This window comes from Nipponia nippon, unplaced genomic scaffold, assembly GCF_047370975.1.
Source record: "Nipponia nippon isolate SJK-2023a ecotype South Korea unplaced genomic scaffold, ASM4737097v1 scaffold_7, whole genome shotgun sequence".
Lineage (NCBI taxonomy): Eukaryota > Metazoa > Chordata > Aves > Pelecaniformes > Threskiornithidae > Nipponia > Nipponia nippon.
In genome coordinates, this window is record NW_028262391.1 from 36,073,807 (window position 1) to 36,090,284 (window position 16,478).

The 16,478-nt window shown below is 34.0% G+C and overlaps 1 protein-coding gene across 7 annotated transcripts in view; it reads left to right on the forward strand.

Annotated features, from left to right (window-relative positions):
• The window catches only part of RPGRIP1L (RPGRIP1 like), an 85,368-nt gene that overhangs the window by 8,494 nt on the left and 60,396 nt on the right, over positions 1-16,478 (forward strand). For all 7 annotated transcript variants that reach the window (XM_087740137.1, XM_087740139.1, XM_087740141.1 and 4 more), the window contains exons 5-8: positions 3,128-3,227; positions 5,387-5,530; positions 11,737-11,842; positions 15,603-15,749. In XM_087740137.1, the coding sequence (XP_087596263.1) occupies positions 3,128-3,227; positions 5,387-5,530; positions 11,737-11,842; positions 15,603-15,749 (497 nt within the window). The remainder of the gene's footprint in view (positions 1-3,127; positions 3,228-5,386; positions 5,531-11,736; positions 11,843-15,602; positions 15,750-16,478) is intronic.

Here is a 16,478-nt window from a genome sequence, read left to right on the forward strand (position 1 = left end):
AAAAGTTTAGCGTTATCATGTTATAACAAAGTTTTACATCTGTAGTTTGTTTGCACATGTTTTTCCTTTTTTAATTTCAAGGTTTGTTCTAGTCTCTTGGTACATGTGTGCACAACACTGCAGACTTGAAAGATCTATTACATGTGTGGACTTTCAAAAGCAAATACCACAATGCAGCCATCTTTAATGATGCTTTTTACTGTGAAGACTTACTGCTGAAGGCAGTCTCACTCTCAGTCCTTTATGGTAGCTGCATTTGGAAATTACACTTTAAAACTGTCCTGGTTTCAGCTGGGATAGAGTTAATTTTCTTCTTAGTAGCTGGTATAGTGCTGTGTTTTGGATTTAGTATGGGAATAATGTTGATAACACACTGATGTTTTAGTTGTTGCTAGGTAGTGCTTACACCAGTCAAGGACTTTTCAGCTTCCCATGCTCTGCATGGCGTACAAGAAGCTGGGAGGGGGCACAGCCAGGGGGCCTGACCCACATTGGCCACAGGGCTATTCCACACCATGTGACATCATGCTCAGTATATAACTGGGGCGAGTTGGCCGGGGGGGGAAGGGATTGCTGCTCGGGAACAGGCTGGGCATCAGTCAGGGGGTGGTGAGCAATTGTGTCGTATATCACTTGCTTGGTACATTATTATTGTATTATATTATTATTATTATTATTATTATTATTATTATTATTATTATTATTATTATTATTATTATTATTATTATTATTATTATTACTACCACTACTACTATCATTCTATTTTATTTTACTTCAATTATTAAACTGTTCTTATCTCAACCCAGGAGTTGTCTGACTTTCACCCTTCCAATTCTCTCCCCCACCCCACTGGGGGGGAGTGAGTGAGCGGCTGTGTGGTTCATAGTTGCTGGCTGGGGTTAAACCATGACAAAAACCTTTCTATTTTCATATGAACATTTGTAGAAATAGTTGTACTCAGTTAATTTATGCACAAATACAGACAATGTGTTTAAAAAAAAAAAAAACAAACAGCTATGTTGGCCCTGATTCAAAACTGAGTCAGCAGAAGTGTCTTCTTAACTTCTACAAGCTATGGATCAGGCTGATGGACAGTTATATTGTGTATTTTCTCCATCTCACCCTTCCACCAGTCTTTATTTTGGTTATGTTGATTATTCAGGTGTATGAAAACAGAAGCAATTCTTATGTTTTTAGACAATAAAAAGCAATTGACTCTACCACTTTGCTTCTTTAAGTGGAATATAGGGCAAGTTTCGACATTTTAAATACACCTGTATTTTCACAGTTTATGTCATAAATCAGGCAGTTTTATTCCCAAAGTCAATTTTTTGTTTGTTTGTTTTAACGATGCAAAAATAGGGTAGAGATATAATAAATTTATTCAGGCCCAGTGCTAGCAGAGAGTAAAGGGCAACTCGGTTCAAGGATTAAAGATCAAATGTTGATATGGCATGCTGTGAGGACTTCTTTTGGCATAAGAACAGATCCAGATCAGAGATGTCCTGTGCAGAGCTAGGATTGGGGCCATGTTAATTGAGGCAGTGGTTCTTAAACTGAAGAGAACATGAGGAAGGGGGAAAAAAAAAAGAAGTTTTCCACAGAACATCCAGTTCAGATAATAACGTTCAGAAATTTCACAGAAATTCTAGTGTGCCTATCTCGGTTCTAAGACCTTGTCCAAACTAGAAGGGATTCTGATAACTTGAGTGCTATGAATATGCAGTCTCTTGAACATACTTCTCTAAGGTAAAGCCTTTTATTAAAAATTTAGTAACCAACACTCAGAACTTGGACACGGTGGTGTTGTCTTCCAGAAGGTCAGAGAATATTTTCTATAGTATTCATTAGCATAGCATATTTCATATTTTTCTCTTGCATGTTTTCTCATCCTGCTGTTTTGATTAATGATGATAAACCTAGCCCTCTAGTGTCGGGTATGTGCCCCCTGTCTCTAAAGACTGCTGGACTCTTAGATTGCTCTGTGGAACCATGGGGCTGAATCTCAAAACATTTTTAGTGCAAAATATTCAGAGCAATTCTCCAAAAATAAAATGAGGGCCTGGAAAAATTCAGGAGAGTTTAGCTGTCTCCAGGGTTTGAAGAGGCAAGAAGAATCCACAAATAATAAATACACATTACTGTATCTGCTTTGCATTTGGCTGGTTTACAAATACTGTAACAAGTCGATCCAAAAGATGTGGTCAGGTATGAATGTTCACTAAACACCCACTCATTTTTTTCATTACTTTCTTTATTGAGTACAACCATCTAAGATATATCGTGATTTGAACAAAAATAAATAAAAAATATATACGTATATATATATAGCACAATTACCAATACCTTAAAATAATAGTTAAAGATCAAAATTCAAGTTAACTCAGCACAAATGTGAAGGAGGTACATGTTTTTCAGTCATTTTGTGAACCTGCTGGTGTCGTTGTACCTTGAACCTAAATGACTCAATTTTCGGGACTGAGGGATGGCAGCCTTAATGCTGTATTTGAAATTTAATGCATAGTTTGGTCCCACCTCAAAACTTCATTAATTTCTTCTAGCTGAAGAAACAGAAGAAGGAGAAAGATTTGGAGAAACCATTACTTTTACCCCTGAACTAACAATTCTTCCTCAAGTAATTTCGCACTTTTCTTCTTCACCAGGGACTTAGTATGCTTCTAAAGAACATAAGGAAATTATTTGCAGTGCTGCTAAATATGGTCCTGTAGTTGTTTGGCTAGGTAAACGACACTCATGATTTTGTAAAGAAAGTGCTATCAGAGAAAAAGTGATTACAAGTCCTTGTTCCTGTTTAATAATGTTGATACTGTTCTTCGAAGACACCATCTCTGTTCTCAGTTTTTAAAAGTAAAATCTTCTAAGAAAAACATTTCAAGACACATTTTTAACACTTTTCTTTAACAGTGCATGCTGTATTGCCCATACTTCAAATTTTACAGCAGCTATGTTGTAGATAGTCTGAGTATCTCGTTCCACATGAATTTGATGTAAAAATACTTTTTATGGCATCTATATAGGAGTTGTGTTTGTACTTTATAGAGATTGTTGTTTTGTTAAATGCTTTTTCATTCAGCCTGACAAAAATTTATCTTTTCTTTGTTTTCAGGAATGAGATTCCAGGATTTAGAAGTGAGGTCACCTAATCTTGTGCTCCCAAGATATGGACAGAGTCAGCTCGAGGATCAAAGGGCTGAAATAAGAAATTTGTATGATTTTCATATTTCTTAATTTTTGTCATTATAGTTGTGAAAACTTGTGGTTTTCTTGAAGGAAAAAAATACATTTTTCAGAGGTCTTTACTTCAGAAAATAAACTGACGTTGTTGGATCTAACAACAGTAACACTGGTAACAATGCAGAAGTGTTTAGGATCAGGAATTTAGAATGCAAAATGTAGGTACATAAGAATTTGACTGGAAGTTAAAATTGATCTTCAGTGGTGAGCCTCTCTTTCTGCTAGGATGCAATGCTGCCTAGCTTACTACTGGACAAAACTGACAAAAGCAGAAAGAATCTTAGCTGCAAAATTATTACCAACATAACTCCTAAAATGTGTAGGATAATCCATGCAAGTGGTGACTGTATTGAAAGTGTTACGCTGATGCATTTAAACTTAATTTCTAGAGGTGGTGAGATTTTATGGGTAAATTGCAAAAAGTGCAGTATGGGATAGTAATGTAAAATGATTTTGATTCACTTCTGCATTTTGAAAGTTGGTTGTAGTCCAGTTGCACATTTTAACTGAAACTGAAGCTCAGGAAACTCTTGATAACATCCTTAATGTAGACACTACATAAGAACAGAGAGGTGTTATATAGGATGGAGAAAAGGGAGTTAACATCTAATTCAAAGATATTGAGGTCTGATTAGAACATTTTTCTTCTCCAAAGTATATTGGAACTGATTATGGTTTTTAGACCTCTGGTTTTCTAAAAGCTACTTTCGGTATGTGTGTTTCTTTCCATAATGATTTACTTAAATCAGATTTACTACAGTATCTGTAAATGCTAAATTTTCAACGAATGGGCAAGCTAAGCATGCAAGTATATGAGTTAATGTGCAATTATGTATCTTGTGCTTGAAGTTTTGTAAACACAAAGATTTAGTGGGAATATAGGAAATAATTTTACAGAAATATTCTTATAAATGATTTAAATTTAAATTATTTAGCTATATTTAAATTGCACTCTTGCTAGCATGCTGTCTGAATTTAACCCTTGCTGAACAGTTATAATTAAAAAAAAAATAATTGCATTATAATAGAATGTTGTTACTGGGAAAAAAAAAATGTTTAGTAATTTTATAGTCATGGGCCTAGAAAGGGCGGTTTCTCCTATACCTATCACTTTTGAAGACTAGGAAAACAAGAGCTATCCATTAAGGCTGCCATGAATCTTGGTGTTCACAATAGCTTTTCTCCCAAGGCTCATCAAAAGCATTGTGTTATAATGCAGAAAACATTCAAATAGCGTTTTTTTCAGAGATTTCAGTTCTCACAAAGGTGCAAAAATAACCACAGTTGCTCAAAATGGTGCACTCAGGTACAAAAGCAAACACATGGCCAAAAAACTCAAGGTACTTTTAAGTCTATGATAGGTGTATGAAGTAATGAAGAACTGTAGCTTATGCATCAAAAGCTTTAGAGTGAAAAAAATTGTAGATAAATTGTTGCTTATTCTTATTAGAAAAAATTATTATTGGAAAAGATATCTGAGATGAACTTGACAAGAAAACCAAAATCGCAAAGTTGTGGCCTACTAAAAAATATTCGGACTCTGATCTCTATAGTTTTCTGCCTTTTTTTAATTGTATTTACTGGATAAATTCCACTGTTAGAGACATATCATCTGATTTTTTTAGCCTAAGGTTACCTAACTCAGAATAAAAGCTTAAAAATTACTCCCACTACTCCATCCATTGAAGATCTCATATTCATTTGATAGCTAGTAATGGTGTTTTGCTTTTCTGAAAACGGTTGGTACTAATGGATTAGGAGGAGGGTATGTTTAATAGAGAGTATAAGAAACCATAAACGATGTTTTTAGCTAGGTTCTGCTAAACATTATTCAGTCCACATAAACATTTATTTTAAGAGTATTATGTGTTTGTGTTGTGTTTGATAGTGTGTTTGATAGTATGTTTTAATTATTTATCTATTTATTGTACTATTCACATCTTTTCATGTGGTGATCTCTAATTATTTTCATAGTAAGCTGAACTCTTAAACCTCTGTTGTGATGCATGTCATTAAGAAATACAAATTTTGCTGAACATTTAAAATTTTTGCTTTCTTGAGTATTCATTTAATTTTTTTTCTTTTATTAAATACTTACTGGTTTTGGAATGTAAGATACTTGTACTTGCAGGGAGACTGTGATTGAGTCCCAAAGGGAACACATTGATGAACTAGAACATGCCAGAGAGGTACTTGTGAGTCAGCTAAGAAGGAAAGAAAAGGAAATTGAAGAATCCATCCTACGGCTGAAAGAGCAAGAAACAACAAGCCAAAGGTAATGTGAAAAATAGAAATCTCTGTGGTGGAAGCATTAGAAGAGCTATGTCACAATGTTTATATATAGCTGTCAAAATTACTTGTTCTGTGAAGAAATACGTGCTTTATTCATTTTTTTTCCTTTGTGAATCTAAGTCATAAAATGTTTTACCAAATAGCCATGGATAATTCTAAGCAAGGAGATTGTTATGATAATAGGTGGTTATGTTTTTTCGCAAATAAACAAAGAGGTTCATAATTACCATTTTAGAGAATTCATTTCCAGCTGATTCAGATTCAATTGAAGTTCAACTCATTAAATTTTAATCATCTGTTGTTTCTTCAGTGTAATTCTTAGGAAATTTCAGATATAGGTTCACAATGGATAATTCAATGTTCATGAATGCTCATTGATAATTTGGAGTCTACAAATAGTCGAAAAATAATGGCCCTGTAAGGGTAGATTAGCAAATTTTTGAAGGACTGCAGTATAGCTGTGCAATGAAACAAAGCCAGACAAACATGCTTGTGGAATGTGTTTCACAGTAAAGCCTCTATTACTTTAATCTCTTTCTTTCTTCTTTCGCTTTTGCAAAAATATATGCAAAATTATATGCAAAATTATATAACTTTACATATATTTTCCCTCTTTTGACTGTTTCAATTTCAGCCTGTTATTTTTAATTCTGTTAAGGATCTAATACGGCACAATCCTGCTTTCCTTACTCATTTGATTTCAACGAAAGTTCTACTCGGATGAGAAATATGTGGTCAGTTCTTCAACTGCCTTTCAAGAGAGGGACCCCGTTATTATGTGTGAGCATCCTTTTGTGCATCAGTGGCGCTACATAAATAATACATCATAATGTTTGCTATTAAATTATTCACAAAGTCATAAGTCTCCCCTATTCAGAATTTCCTTTATATAGTTTAAATAGGTTAAAGAAGTTGTTGTCATAAATAATTTCTCAGTCTATGCCTACAGTGAATTCAGAAAATATTTTAAAGATTTTTTTCATTATATGAAAATAATCTGATACAAATCTGAAAGAACTTCTGTGCTTCATTTTTCAATAGATAAACACTGTTCTTTATGTACAGCAGTCAGAAACTGAACATAACTTCAAAATTCAATGTCAGCTACCATGTTTCTGTGAAATTTTTAAGGAGTTTTAAAGTAAAGATACACTTCAAATTCAGCTAAAAAATCCTTAAATAAAGTCAGGCTATAAATAAATAAGGATCTACACTACTTGACCTAAGTTACAATCTGTGAATTCATGTTTGAAGTTCTGGAATTATTTCCTTTATAGTCTGTTTCTTGTTTGAAACCAGATAAAAGATACATTAAGTATTTAAGAGTTCCTGTGTTTGGCTGAAGACACTGGGAAAGAAATTGAAAAATGTCCATTAGTGCATATCCAGAACAGTGTGAGTTCTATAATTTTGCCACTAGAATACTTTATGGAAGGCTGTTAATCCCCATGTTTTTCAAGTTATATTTCATTTTATGCTGAATGAACCAGCGTCAGAGCTTAGAGGGATGCTATTCTCTCCAGGTTTAACTGTAACCATAGGTACCTATACATGCTACCTTTAGGAGATTTTTTTCATTAGCTTTCTTTCTTGGAAGTCTTGTAACTGGTATCTAGAACAGTCTGTATTAGTTGTTTTATTACACAAATAGATTTATAGGTTCTATGTAATTCTTATTTTTAATCTTCTTTGCATCAGAAAGAAGAAACTGTCAATACTGGAATATCGGAGGAAAAATTGGAAATTTGGATGATTGATAAGGTCATCTTATTTCATCTTTGTAGTTTATGTCTTTGGATTTTGGTACAATTGACAGCTTTTTCTTGTGTTTTGTAAGAATACACTTGGCTGTCATCCGGTTACATAACTACCCAAACACAGTTAATCTGTTGAAATTATTTAGGAACTGTATGGTGCCAAAAGGACGTAATAAACATGCTTCCACCGATCTTCATGTTTTAGTACCATTTGATTTCAGCCTGGTGTTAACAAAATTAGGTTAATTTCAACCTCTAGGAAAACAGTCTCTATTCTGCTACATGATTAAGAAATTCTTGTGATTGAAATAACAGTAGTTTCCAAGTAGTGAAGCATCCCCAGTTAATAATCATTGATCCACCAGCAGTAAGGGAGGGAGATACTGGTTATCCTGAGTCCTATACCCACAAGAAATCCAGTTATATTTTAAACCTGTCTTTACAGCTTCACTAGTTTCTGTGTAACAACACAAGAACTACATAACATAGCTGAGTTCATATGCAGTGTACTCCTTGAGGTGATTATTGTAACATGGCTGCAATCGATGTTTTTTTCGATATTTCATTAGAGATTGTTTGGGGATTGTTTCAGGAATATATAATTCTGACTTAGTTAGAACTTAAGGGAGAAACTTGGCCTGTGGGTTGTTAGACTAAACACATTTTCTTAGGTACAAAATTTAACTGCATTTAGCTTGACTGTTTTTAATTTAAAGATGGCCAAAACCATAATAACCTTGTGGTTTGATGTCTATGATATACAGTGTACAAGTTAAAACAGTAAGTCTAAACAATCACATTTTGCAAGCAGATAGCTTCAAATAAATTAATTGCTCATTGTACTTCCCAAAAACATTTTTAAAACCTCTCCATAATGCATTTGTGAAGCAGGTACTTGGTTTTTGCACACGTTTGTGGTGGGGTTTGTGTTTTATTTGGTTGGGGTTTTTTAATGAAAAAGCTTATTTGCCAGTCATTTTTTAATTCCTTTGGCATTTTTTCTGCAACATGATTTTGGAATTAGACCTATTAAATGTGTGCATTTTTGGACAGGAGTATTATATCTGATGCACTGATGACTTCTGTGTTTGCATTATAGCGTTGCAGACCTAGATTAAAATGTGGAACATGTTAGTCACGATGCATTATCTAAAGGGTTTTGAGAGACTACAGCATGTATATGAATTTGCTACATCATGTCTAGTATAAAAAAAAAATTATATTTGCATTTCCATATCTGATTTTTCATTTTTAATTAGTTTCCCTAAAGATCATGACTTCTTTTCATTTGTAGATAGCTCTTTAGCCAGGCAAACAAATATAGAATTTTATATTGGTATTTAAATAATCTTGATAACTTAGATGCTAGAGCTATTGATGCAATATTAATGTTTTGCTTATTGCAAATATATTATCAATTACAACATAAAGGTGCTACTAGAAGGTAAACATTGTTGAGGGGTTTTTTTTTCCCTTTATATTTGACTTCCTATAAGGAATAAGAGGTAAAGGAAAGAACATAATGTGTATCAACATATAATCCTGTTAATTCCTAAGCGTTGTAAAACGAGAAGAGTACTGCACATTGACATTCTATTCTTTACTTCTCTGCTTGGGAGTCTATGTGTATATTTTGGCCATTGAGGCATTTGCCATTGAGAACTATTAGCCGAGAAACCTTTTGTTTATTTTGCCAGACAGAGGGTAAGTGATCTTGAGAAGTATGGTGGTGATATTTTTTTTACTTGCTTGTTTTTCTTGCTCTGAATGTGAATGGGGAAAGTTTGTGAGCCATGAGTCCAGTTGATACAATAGTCAGGACTCTGTAAGAGTAGTTTCAGTATTGTATCCTTGTCCTGTTCATATGGAGGTAAAGACAAGATGCAAGGGATGTGGTTTAATTAGACCTCAATTTTATTAGCTTAACCATCTGGGATTTACTGGCATAAATTTGTACAGTGCAGGTCAAGATCCTTTCCTTAATCATTTCCTTCTGGTGTACGTTGCTATCAGTCCCCCATTCCCACACAGCTGGTCCCCAGCCTGTTATTGGGACCCCACTCTATATGCTTTTAATCCAAATGATAAGAGGTCTGGAAAAGAGATTGTCTCTTTGGTGTACTTCAGACATTAACCCCAAACATAATTCTTAGCTTTTTAAAGAGTCACTTTCTCCTAACTTCATTTCCAATTTCAGACTTTTTAATCCACCTTTAAGATGAGGTTTAGAGTGGAAGGATAGAGTTCATGTTCCTTATTTCTGCACTTGTGGCAGAAGGCATGCTAGAGCTAAATCAGTATGCCCATTAATTCACGTTACTGCCTGAAAAGGGGTATTAGTTCCTTTTTTTTTTTTTTTTTTTTTCTAACTTCTGTTCCAGGTCTACCTCCATGTCTTCAGGTTCTGTGGCAGGATTTTTGGCAGTAGAGAAAATACTGAATGAGCTATCGTAGTCCAGCTTTATTCTTATATGTTATTTTGTTATTCTTTGAGCAAAATATTATCTATGTAAGTGAAAGGTAGCATTGACTTTTGTATCAAATCAGTATATAAGCCCTATTTTAAGTTATATTAGAACACCTGGGACGATGTTCTGGAAGCAGAATACATCAACTACCTGGGAGGGAGAAAGCTGTGTAGCTAATCAATTTCTATTCTATTGTACTGTTTTGTGACTTCATTTATAGAAAAATGAATCTTCCCAACAGAATCTTCCCTAATGAACTTTGTCTTGCCCATGAAATCTGAAATTATTTTGTTCTTCACCAGCAAGCTCCTTGTCATGTACTTAGATGCATTGGACATTTCTTAAACATATTTTATTTAAATAAATAAATAAAATATTGTAGAAGTACTGTAGAGAAATAATTTTGTTGCTCTAGCCTATAATGAGAGCTGAGATTGTGATCGATGTAATGCACTAATAAGAAATTAGCACATGCTTTCTGTAGCTAGAAACTTCATGAGATAAATACTCTTAAAATTGTAAGAATTAAAATGATCCCAGTAAAAAGTAATTTTTCACTTCCAAATTTGAATAATTTACTTCATAATATCAGTACCCCAAACCTGTTTAAATCAAATGCTGTTTCATTCACTGTTGAAAAAATAGTTAATGTTGATTGTCAGGAGTCATGGGGTTTACATCTGTACATCATAAATTTCACTATCATCTGCTCCTTTTTCTACTTAAAAAAAAAAAAAGAAAGAAAAAAAAGCCTCCTGCTTAAAAAAGAAGGGGAAAAAAAAGGAAAAAGAAAAAGCCTTTGAAGGCATCAGGGCCTTTTGTTTGATGTGTGGAACAAGATTAATAAAAACGTGCCACTACATTAGCTTTTAAATAGCTAGCATGAGACAGTGCTGCTGTCTATGTTCACCACAACTTTAATTTATGTAGATAACATTTTAGACACATGATAGTTTTAGCATTGTATTAGGGGTATTTCTTGCAGAAGAACTCAGGTTTGTGAGTGTGTTTATCTTCCGTGTAAGGACAATTAACTGGGCAATGCCAAAACACAATAGGCTTTGATATTTTACAGAATAAAAGGAAAGTATTTCACGTACTCAGCTGGTTTACAGATGTGTAAGCTTTGTAGTCCATTTTCTTGCTCCAGCATGGCATTGTGACAATTCCTCCAGTATGTCTAAAATATATAAATATTGGAAGAGAAATTAACTTTTCAAATGCTAAAGATTTATTGTGATTTTATCATATTTTATATTAATACAAATCAGAATTGGTTTCTCTTCCCATACTTGAAGAAGCTGTGAAAATAATGGGGTTTCGTTTCACTGTTTGAAGTAAGGGAAAACATCAGAAATAAATGTTTATTTAAATCTTGAATTATTTTAAACATCCTTTGTATTAACCAGTATGTTCTCAAATTAATCTTAGAATTGTAACAATATAGAACACCTACATGGATATTAAGTGATTTTCATGTAGTTAAGGCACACCTGTAGCTTGTTTGAGTGCCAGCCTTAAGGTGTTATAGTATAAATTGGTAAGTCACTTTTTCTTAGCAGTATTTGATAGGTTTAAACTCTGAGAGGAAACTCCATAAAATGGTAGTCTACTGGCACCAAATACTTTGAAGGATGGAAAAGAAGTGAATGGAAAACAAATAATCTCTTTAGGTATAGGATTGTTTTCTCTTCCTGTCATATATAGTTCGATACAATAAACAAAGATATATACATATTGATTGAAACTGCTATGTCATCATGCAGTAGAATGTTTGTTTATTTACCTAAATTCTGTAATGTGGATTATAGAAGAAGAAATTAATTTGGGTATTACACACTAAATCTTCTCCCAAACGTGTTGTAGAAAGCTGATTTGCAAAGGATTTCAACTTTTCAAGACAAAAATAATAAGATAATTCATTTTGTGTCTTTAAGCTTATGATGTATTTCTTTTTCATACAGGCTAAACATTCGGGACAATGTGGAAATGATCAAGGTCCATAAGCAGCTGGTTGAAAAAAGCAGTGCTCTTTCAGCAATGGAAGGAAAATTTCTCCAGCTTCAAGAGGTAATTGCAATTTGGTCAGTAAAATTCCTTTGCTCTTGTCACATAAGCATGCATAAATGGAAAATAAATATACACAGTTCTTGATTCTGAGTCAATGCTGAGTACATGAAAATGAACCACATAATACATTGCACCCAAGCTATTCCAAATGTGTAGGTGTTTTTAGTCCTAAATTTTGTTGTTTTTTTTTCAGAAGGGTCTAGCAGGTCTTAAAGATTTTATCTGCAAAGCCTTCCCAGGCAGATTGTGCAGAATGAACTGAGTTGTCTGGCTATCTAACGAGATTCCTGATCATTTAAAAAGAGGGCTTTGAGTTAAATGTACCAATTTTCTAAAGAAGTGCTACCAGACCCCCCTCACTTTATCAGTCTTTGATAAGGTTGGGGAGGTTTGGCCGTTTAGAGTTCTGACATTAGGACTTAACTTGGGTTCATAGGTTCATGGAAATTATTTTAGAGGGCTACTGTAAGTATTAGATTTTTTTATAAAAACAGCAGTTTTATGAAAATATCACCAGAACACGCAACTGCACGGTAGATTCCGTATAGGTTTTAGTTATACAGCGTTTTTCTGCTTCTTCCCATATGTATTTGGAGAACCGTGTGTGTGTACAGACAGGGGTAGTACGACAGTAGCTTAGAAACGGGAGAGTTCCTGTGAGTAGGAATCCTACAAGCAATAGAGCTTTATAAAGTATCCTAACCTTATGAGGTGGAAGCACTAGATATCCTTGTAAACTCTTACTGGTGCCTGCTTCTTGTTATTTTAGCATACTAAATAACACTTGTGCCATTAGATTTTTTGTTGGGTTCCTTTTTTCCTGTGTTTTTCCGCTTCTACGTTTTGCTTTGCTTTGCTTCCCTCCCGCCCCTGTCGGTGTAATACCTATATCTTCTCAGCCAAAGCAGCTCTTCTGTTAGTAGCTCAAACCTAATTTTTCACAGGGTGGACTATGTAGAATGTAAATTCCAGGGGAGACAGTTTTCACATGGCTTTTTGTGTTCTTAAATAGAAAGCAATAAGTACATTTTCAATCATATGCGACTTTTTGGTAATTTACAGCAAACATCAAGTACTTATGCCTCTGTCTTGGCAGCAGCTGAATAGAAACACATGCCTAGGACCCAAACTGGTATTTGAAGACATTCTTTCTAATATTGACAGTGAAAGCTGCATTTTTGAAAAGGATGAGTGTGTTTTCTGTCTCTTTTTTTTTTTTTTTTTTTTTGAACAAGACAATGGATAAAATGGTTTTCCCAATTCCAATCATTTGAGTGTTTGAAACGTGTCTACTAAATGTGAATAACTAAAATTCAAAATTTCTAGTTTAGATGGCATGTAAAGTACTTGCCAATAGAGCAGTTTTTAGTATTTTTTTATGTTTATTTTGATGATTTTTATGACTATTGAGTTCGTTATCATTTACTTTCAGCTTCTACCAATTGAAACCCGTACAATTCCTCCATGTTCATCTTTGAACTTGAGTCAGCCCACAATGGGAAACCACAGAATGATAAGAGCCTATAATCCTGCTCCATCTAATGATATCGAAATTGAGCTTGCTACCAAATGTTTACAGGACAGTTTTGTTGACAAAGAATTTTAATGTAGCCAGTTGAGTGAAGGAATTGTGCAATCTGCTTAGAAGAACTGAAACTGTTTGGATTATGTATTTGATCCCACGGGTATATTTATTTGCTTTAATTATAGACTGAACGTTCAGGATTTCATGTTTTGTAATATGAAATATGCTAACCTGTGCAACTACAATTTAAAATGCTATAGAGGCTTAATTCTTCTCTTGAACAATCGGTACAACAGTTTCACAACTGTAATTGAGAGCACTTTATGTTCATTTGTGCAATATTTCTAGGAGGTATATATCCATTTTCTTTAAGTTATTTCTAACTGACAACAATATCAAGGCATGTTTCCCAAAGAAATATAATATTCCAGACTAGAAATATTAATCTAAAATCATTATCCCAATTGTTGCCATGACCTGAGTCTTGGGATACTCCAGGGAGAGCAGGATAGGAAACAGTTTGGGCATAATGGAAAAGAAGTGCTGACAGAACACTCAGATATAGAAGAATATCTACGTAAAGAATGCAATTGGGGGGGGGGGGGCGCGGGAAGAGTGAAGTCATGGTCCCCTTACAGTTAATGAGGAAAGTTAATCCAAAATGGTCAGGAGAGTAGCAGAGACACTGAAGGATTAGAATGAAGTTGAAGCAAGGAGATTTTTCAGGAGGATATTTTTAATGCTTTTAATGAGATGGTTCAGTAGAATAAATATGATTGTTGAATTTGTTTTCAGCTGTTTTGGAAACTGAGGAAAGAGATAAGGGTGAAATGGTCTATGAAAGGCAGCTTTGCCAAGGTGGTTTTTTTTTTTGTTTTGTTTTGTTTTTTTCTTCATATATGATGGGTTGAAGTGACACAAGTTATTGACGTGGAAAAGAACTTCAGGAAAAAAGTGAAGCTGAGAGATGGGGAAGAAAAGATGAATTCGCTTGGACAGTTGGAAGGGTTAGAGACTGTAAGGATTCTGATTTTGATAAGAAAGGAAAGAAGTTTGGAGAGAAAAGAGTGTAAAAGAATGATTTTTAAGGTGTCATGTTTTGAAGTTATTGAAATACAGTTCACAGATATAGGACAGAGTAAGAGGAGCACTGAAGAAAGACTGTTAAAAATTGATGAGTACTATACTTCATTATATCTCTGAAATAAGACTGACTGGTAATATTATTTATTCTCCATGATATTTTTCTTATGGAGAAATGAGATATGAGAGGCTGAAGAGTAGGTTGGTGATTGGGTTTTCTGTGGTTTTTTTGTTTGTTTCTAGGATATTCAGACTGCACGTGAACCTAAACAATTTGTACAGGATTCACATTCAGCTTCTCCGTTTAACTACTTTGTAGGAATATTGTATGGAAAACACGAAGCTAATTTTTTTCTGTCTACAATCATTAAATGTTATTTATACTCATACATGCATTTGACATAAATTTTCATATAATCATTTTATTAAATAGGAGATTAGCTTTTGGGCTGTTTTGTTTCAAGTCATACTTTGAATGTGATTTACATTGAAATTCTTAATGAGGCTTTATTAAAGCATTGTGGAATGTAGGGAGTATAATATTAACTAATATTCTGGAAATAGAGGTTCTATCAGAATCCTCTATTTAATATTAAAATTGGTTAAATGTGCCTTAATATAATCCATTGAAGTAAATGAAAATGTAAAAGAAATCATAAGTCCCTCATTAAGTTACTGCTAGCAGGGAAATAGAACTGAGTGCATTAGGATTATGAAACAAATATATATATCTACACTTAAGAGTTAACAGAGCTGTGGCAAGTTCTGTGATTACATAACTGTGGTCAACATTCATTTTTGCTTGCTACTGCAGTGTTTTTGGTCAGCATGTCTAACCACTGTAACCACAGCAAAATGTTTTAATTGCTTAACAGATGTATTTCTTGGTCATTTTCATCATGACTGAACTGAGGGTTTGATGTTCATGAAAGCAACAAGAATGCCACCTTCTCCTGGCCACGCATAATGAAAGTTGCTTTCAGTTACTTAGTTCAAGAGTGTCTCCTGTTGACCGCATTGAGAATATATATTAAATACTGCCATGAGAGACCACTGGTTGAATATGCAGAGTGCTGTAACATTCTAAGTGTGATTTTTTTTTTTTTAATTATTTTTTTTTTCCCCTGCATTTTCCTTCCTTTCTTCTCATAGAACCAAAGGAACTTGAAGATGAGCCATGATGCTTTAATAGCAAAAGGTGATGAACTGAATCTACAGCTTAAAGAGGAGCGGTTAAAGTGCCTCCATCTTGAAAAAGAATTGCAATCAGTGACTATTTCAAACCTAAGGACAGAGGAGGTGGGACTGTGTTCAAGAGAGCTAGAATCTGCTTTTGGTAGTACACATAGATCAGGGAAAAGTTAATGATGGGATACCTTTCAGTTGCAGAGATGTGGATAGACCTTTCAAACACATTTAGAAGACTGACCTGGTAATATATATACTTTTATCCCATTAAAAAGAAAATCCTGTGGCTGCTGCTTGCATTTCATAGAATCATGAACTGTACCTGGTCCCCATGCCACATAATCACAGCACCAACGTTTGGACAATATTTGAGGTTAAAGCATAGGATTTCATGTCATTTCTGACAATAAACAAGTGGTTTGTTAACCAGAAAAAAATCATAATACTTGATTTATTGATCACATATTGCTAGTTTTTTTAGTATTATTTCATCCTGATTTAAGTACAGTACAGTGTAGTATTACATCTTACTCAGCAGTTCAAATCAGTCACTTCTATTTCTTTGTCTAGTGACTCTCAGAGACAAGTATCATCACTAACAGTCACCCAGATATAGGGCTAAAAATCAAATGTTTTATTCCTCATTCTCTTCAGTATATGAGGATTAAAAGTCTACAAACTTATTTGGTTTTATTTTCATTTTGTAGCAACTTAAGTTTAGTTTTACCACCTGGTTTACCTGTTTTGAATGTATTTTCCATGAACCAAGTTTATCCAGATTACCACATAGATATTTCCTCCAAACGTTTAAACTATTGTAGTGCACATAGGGTATATCTT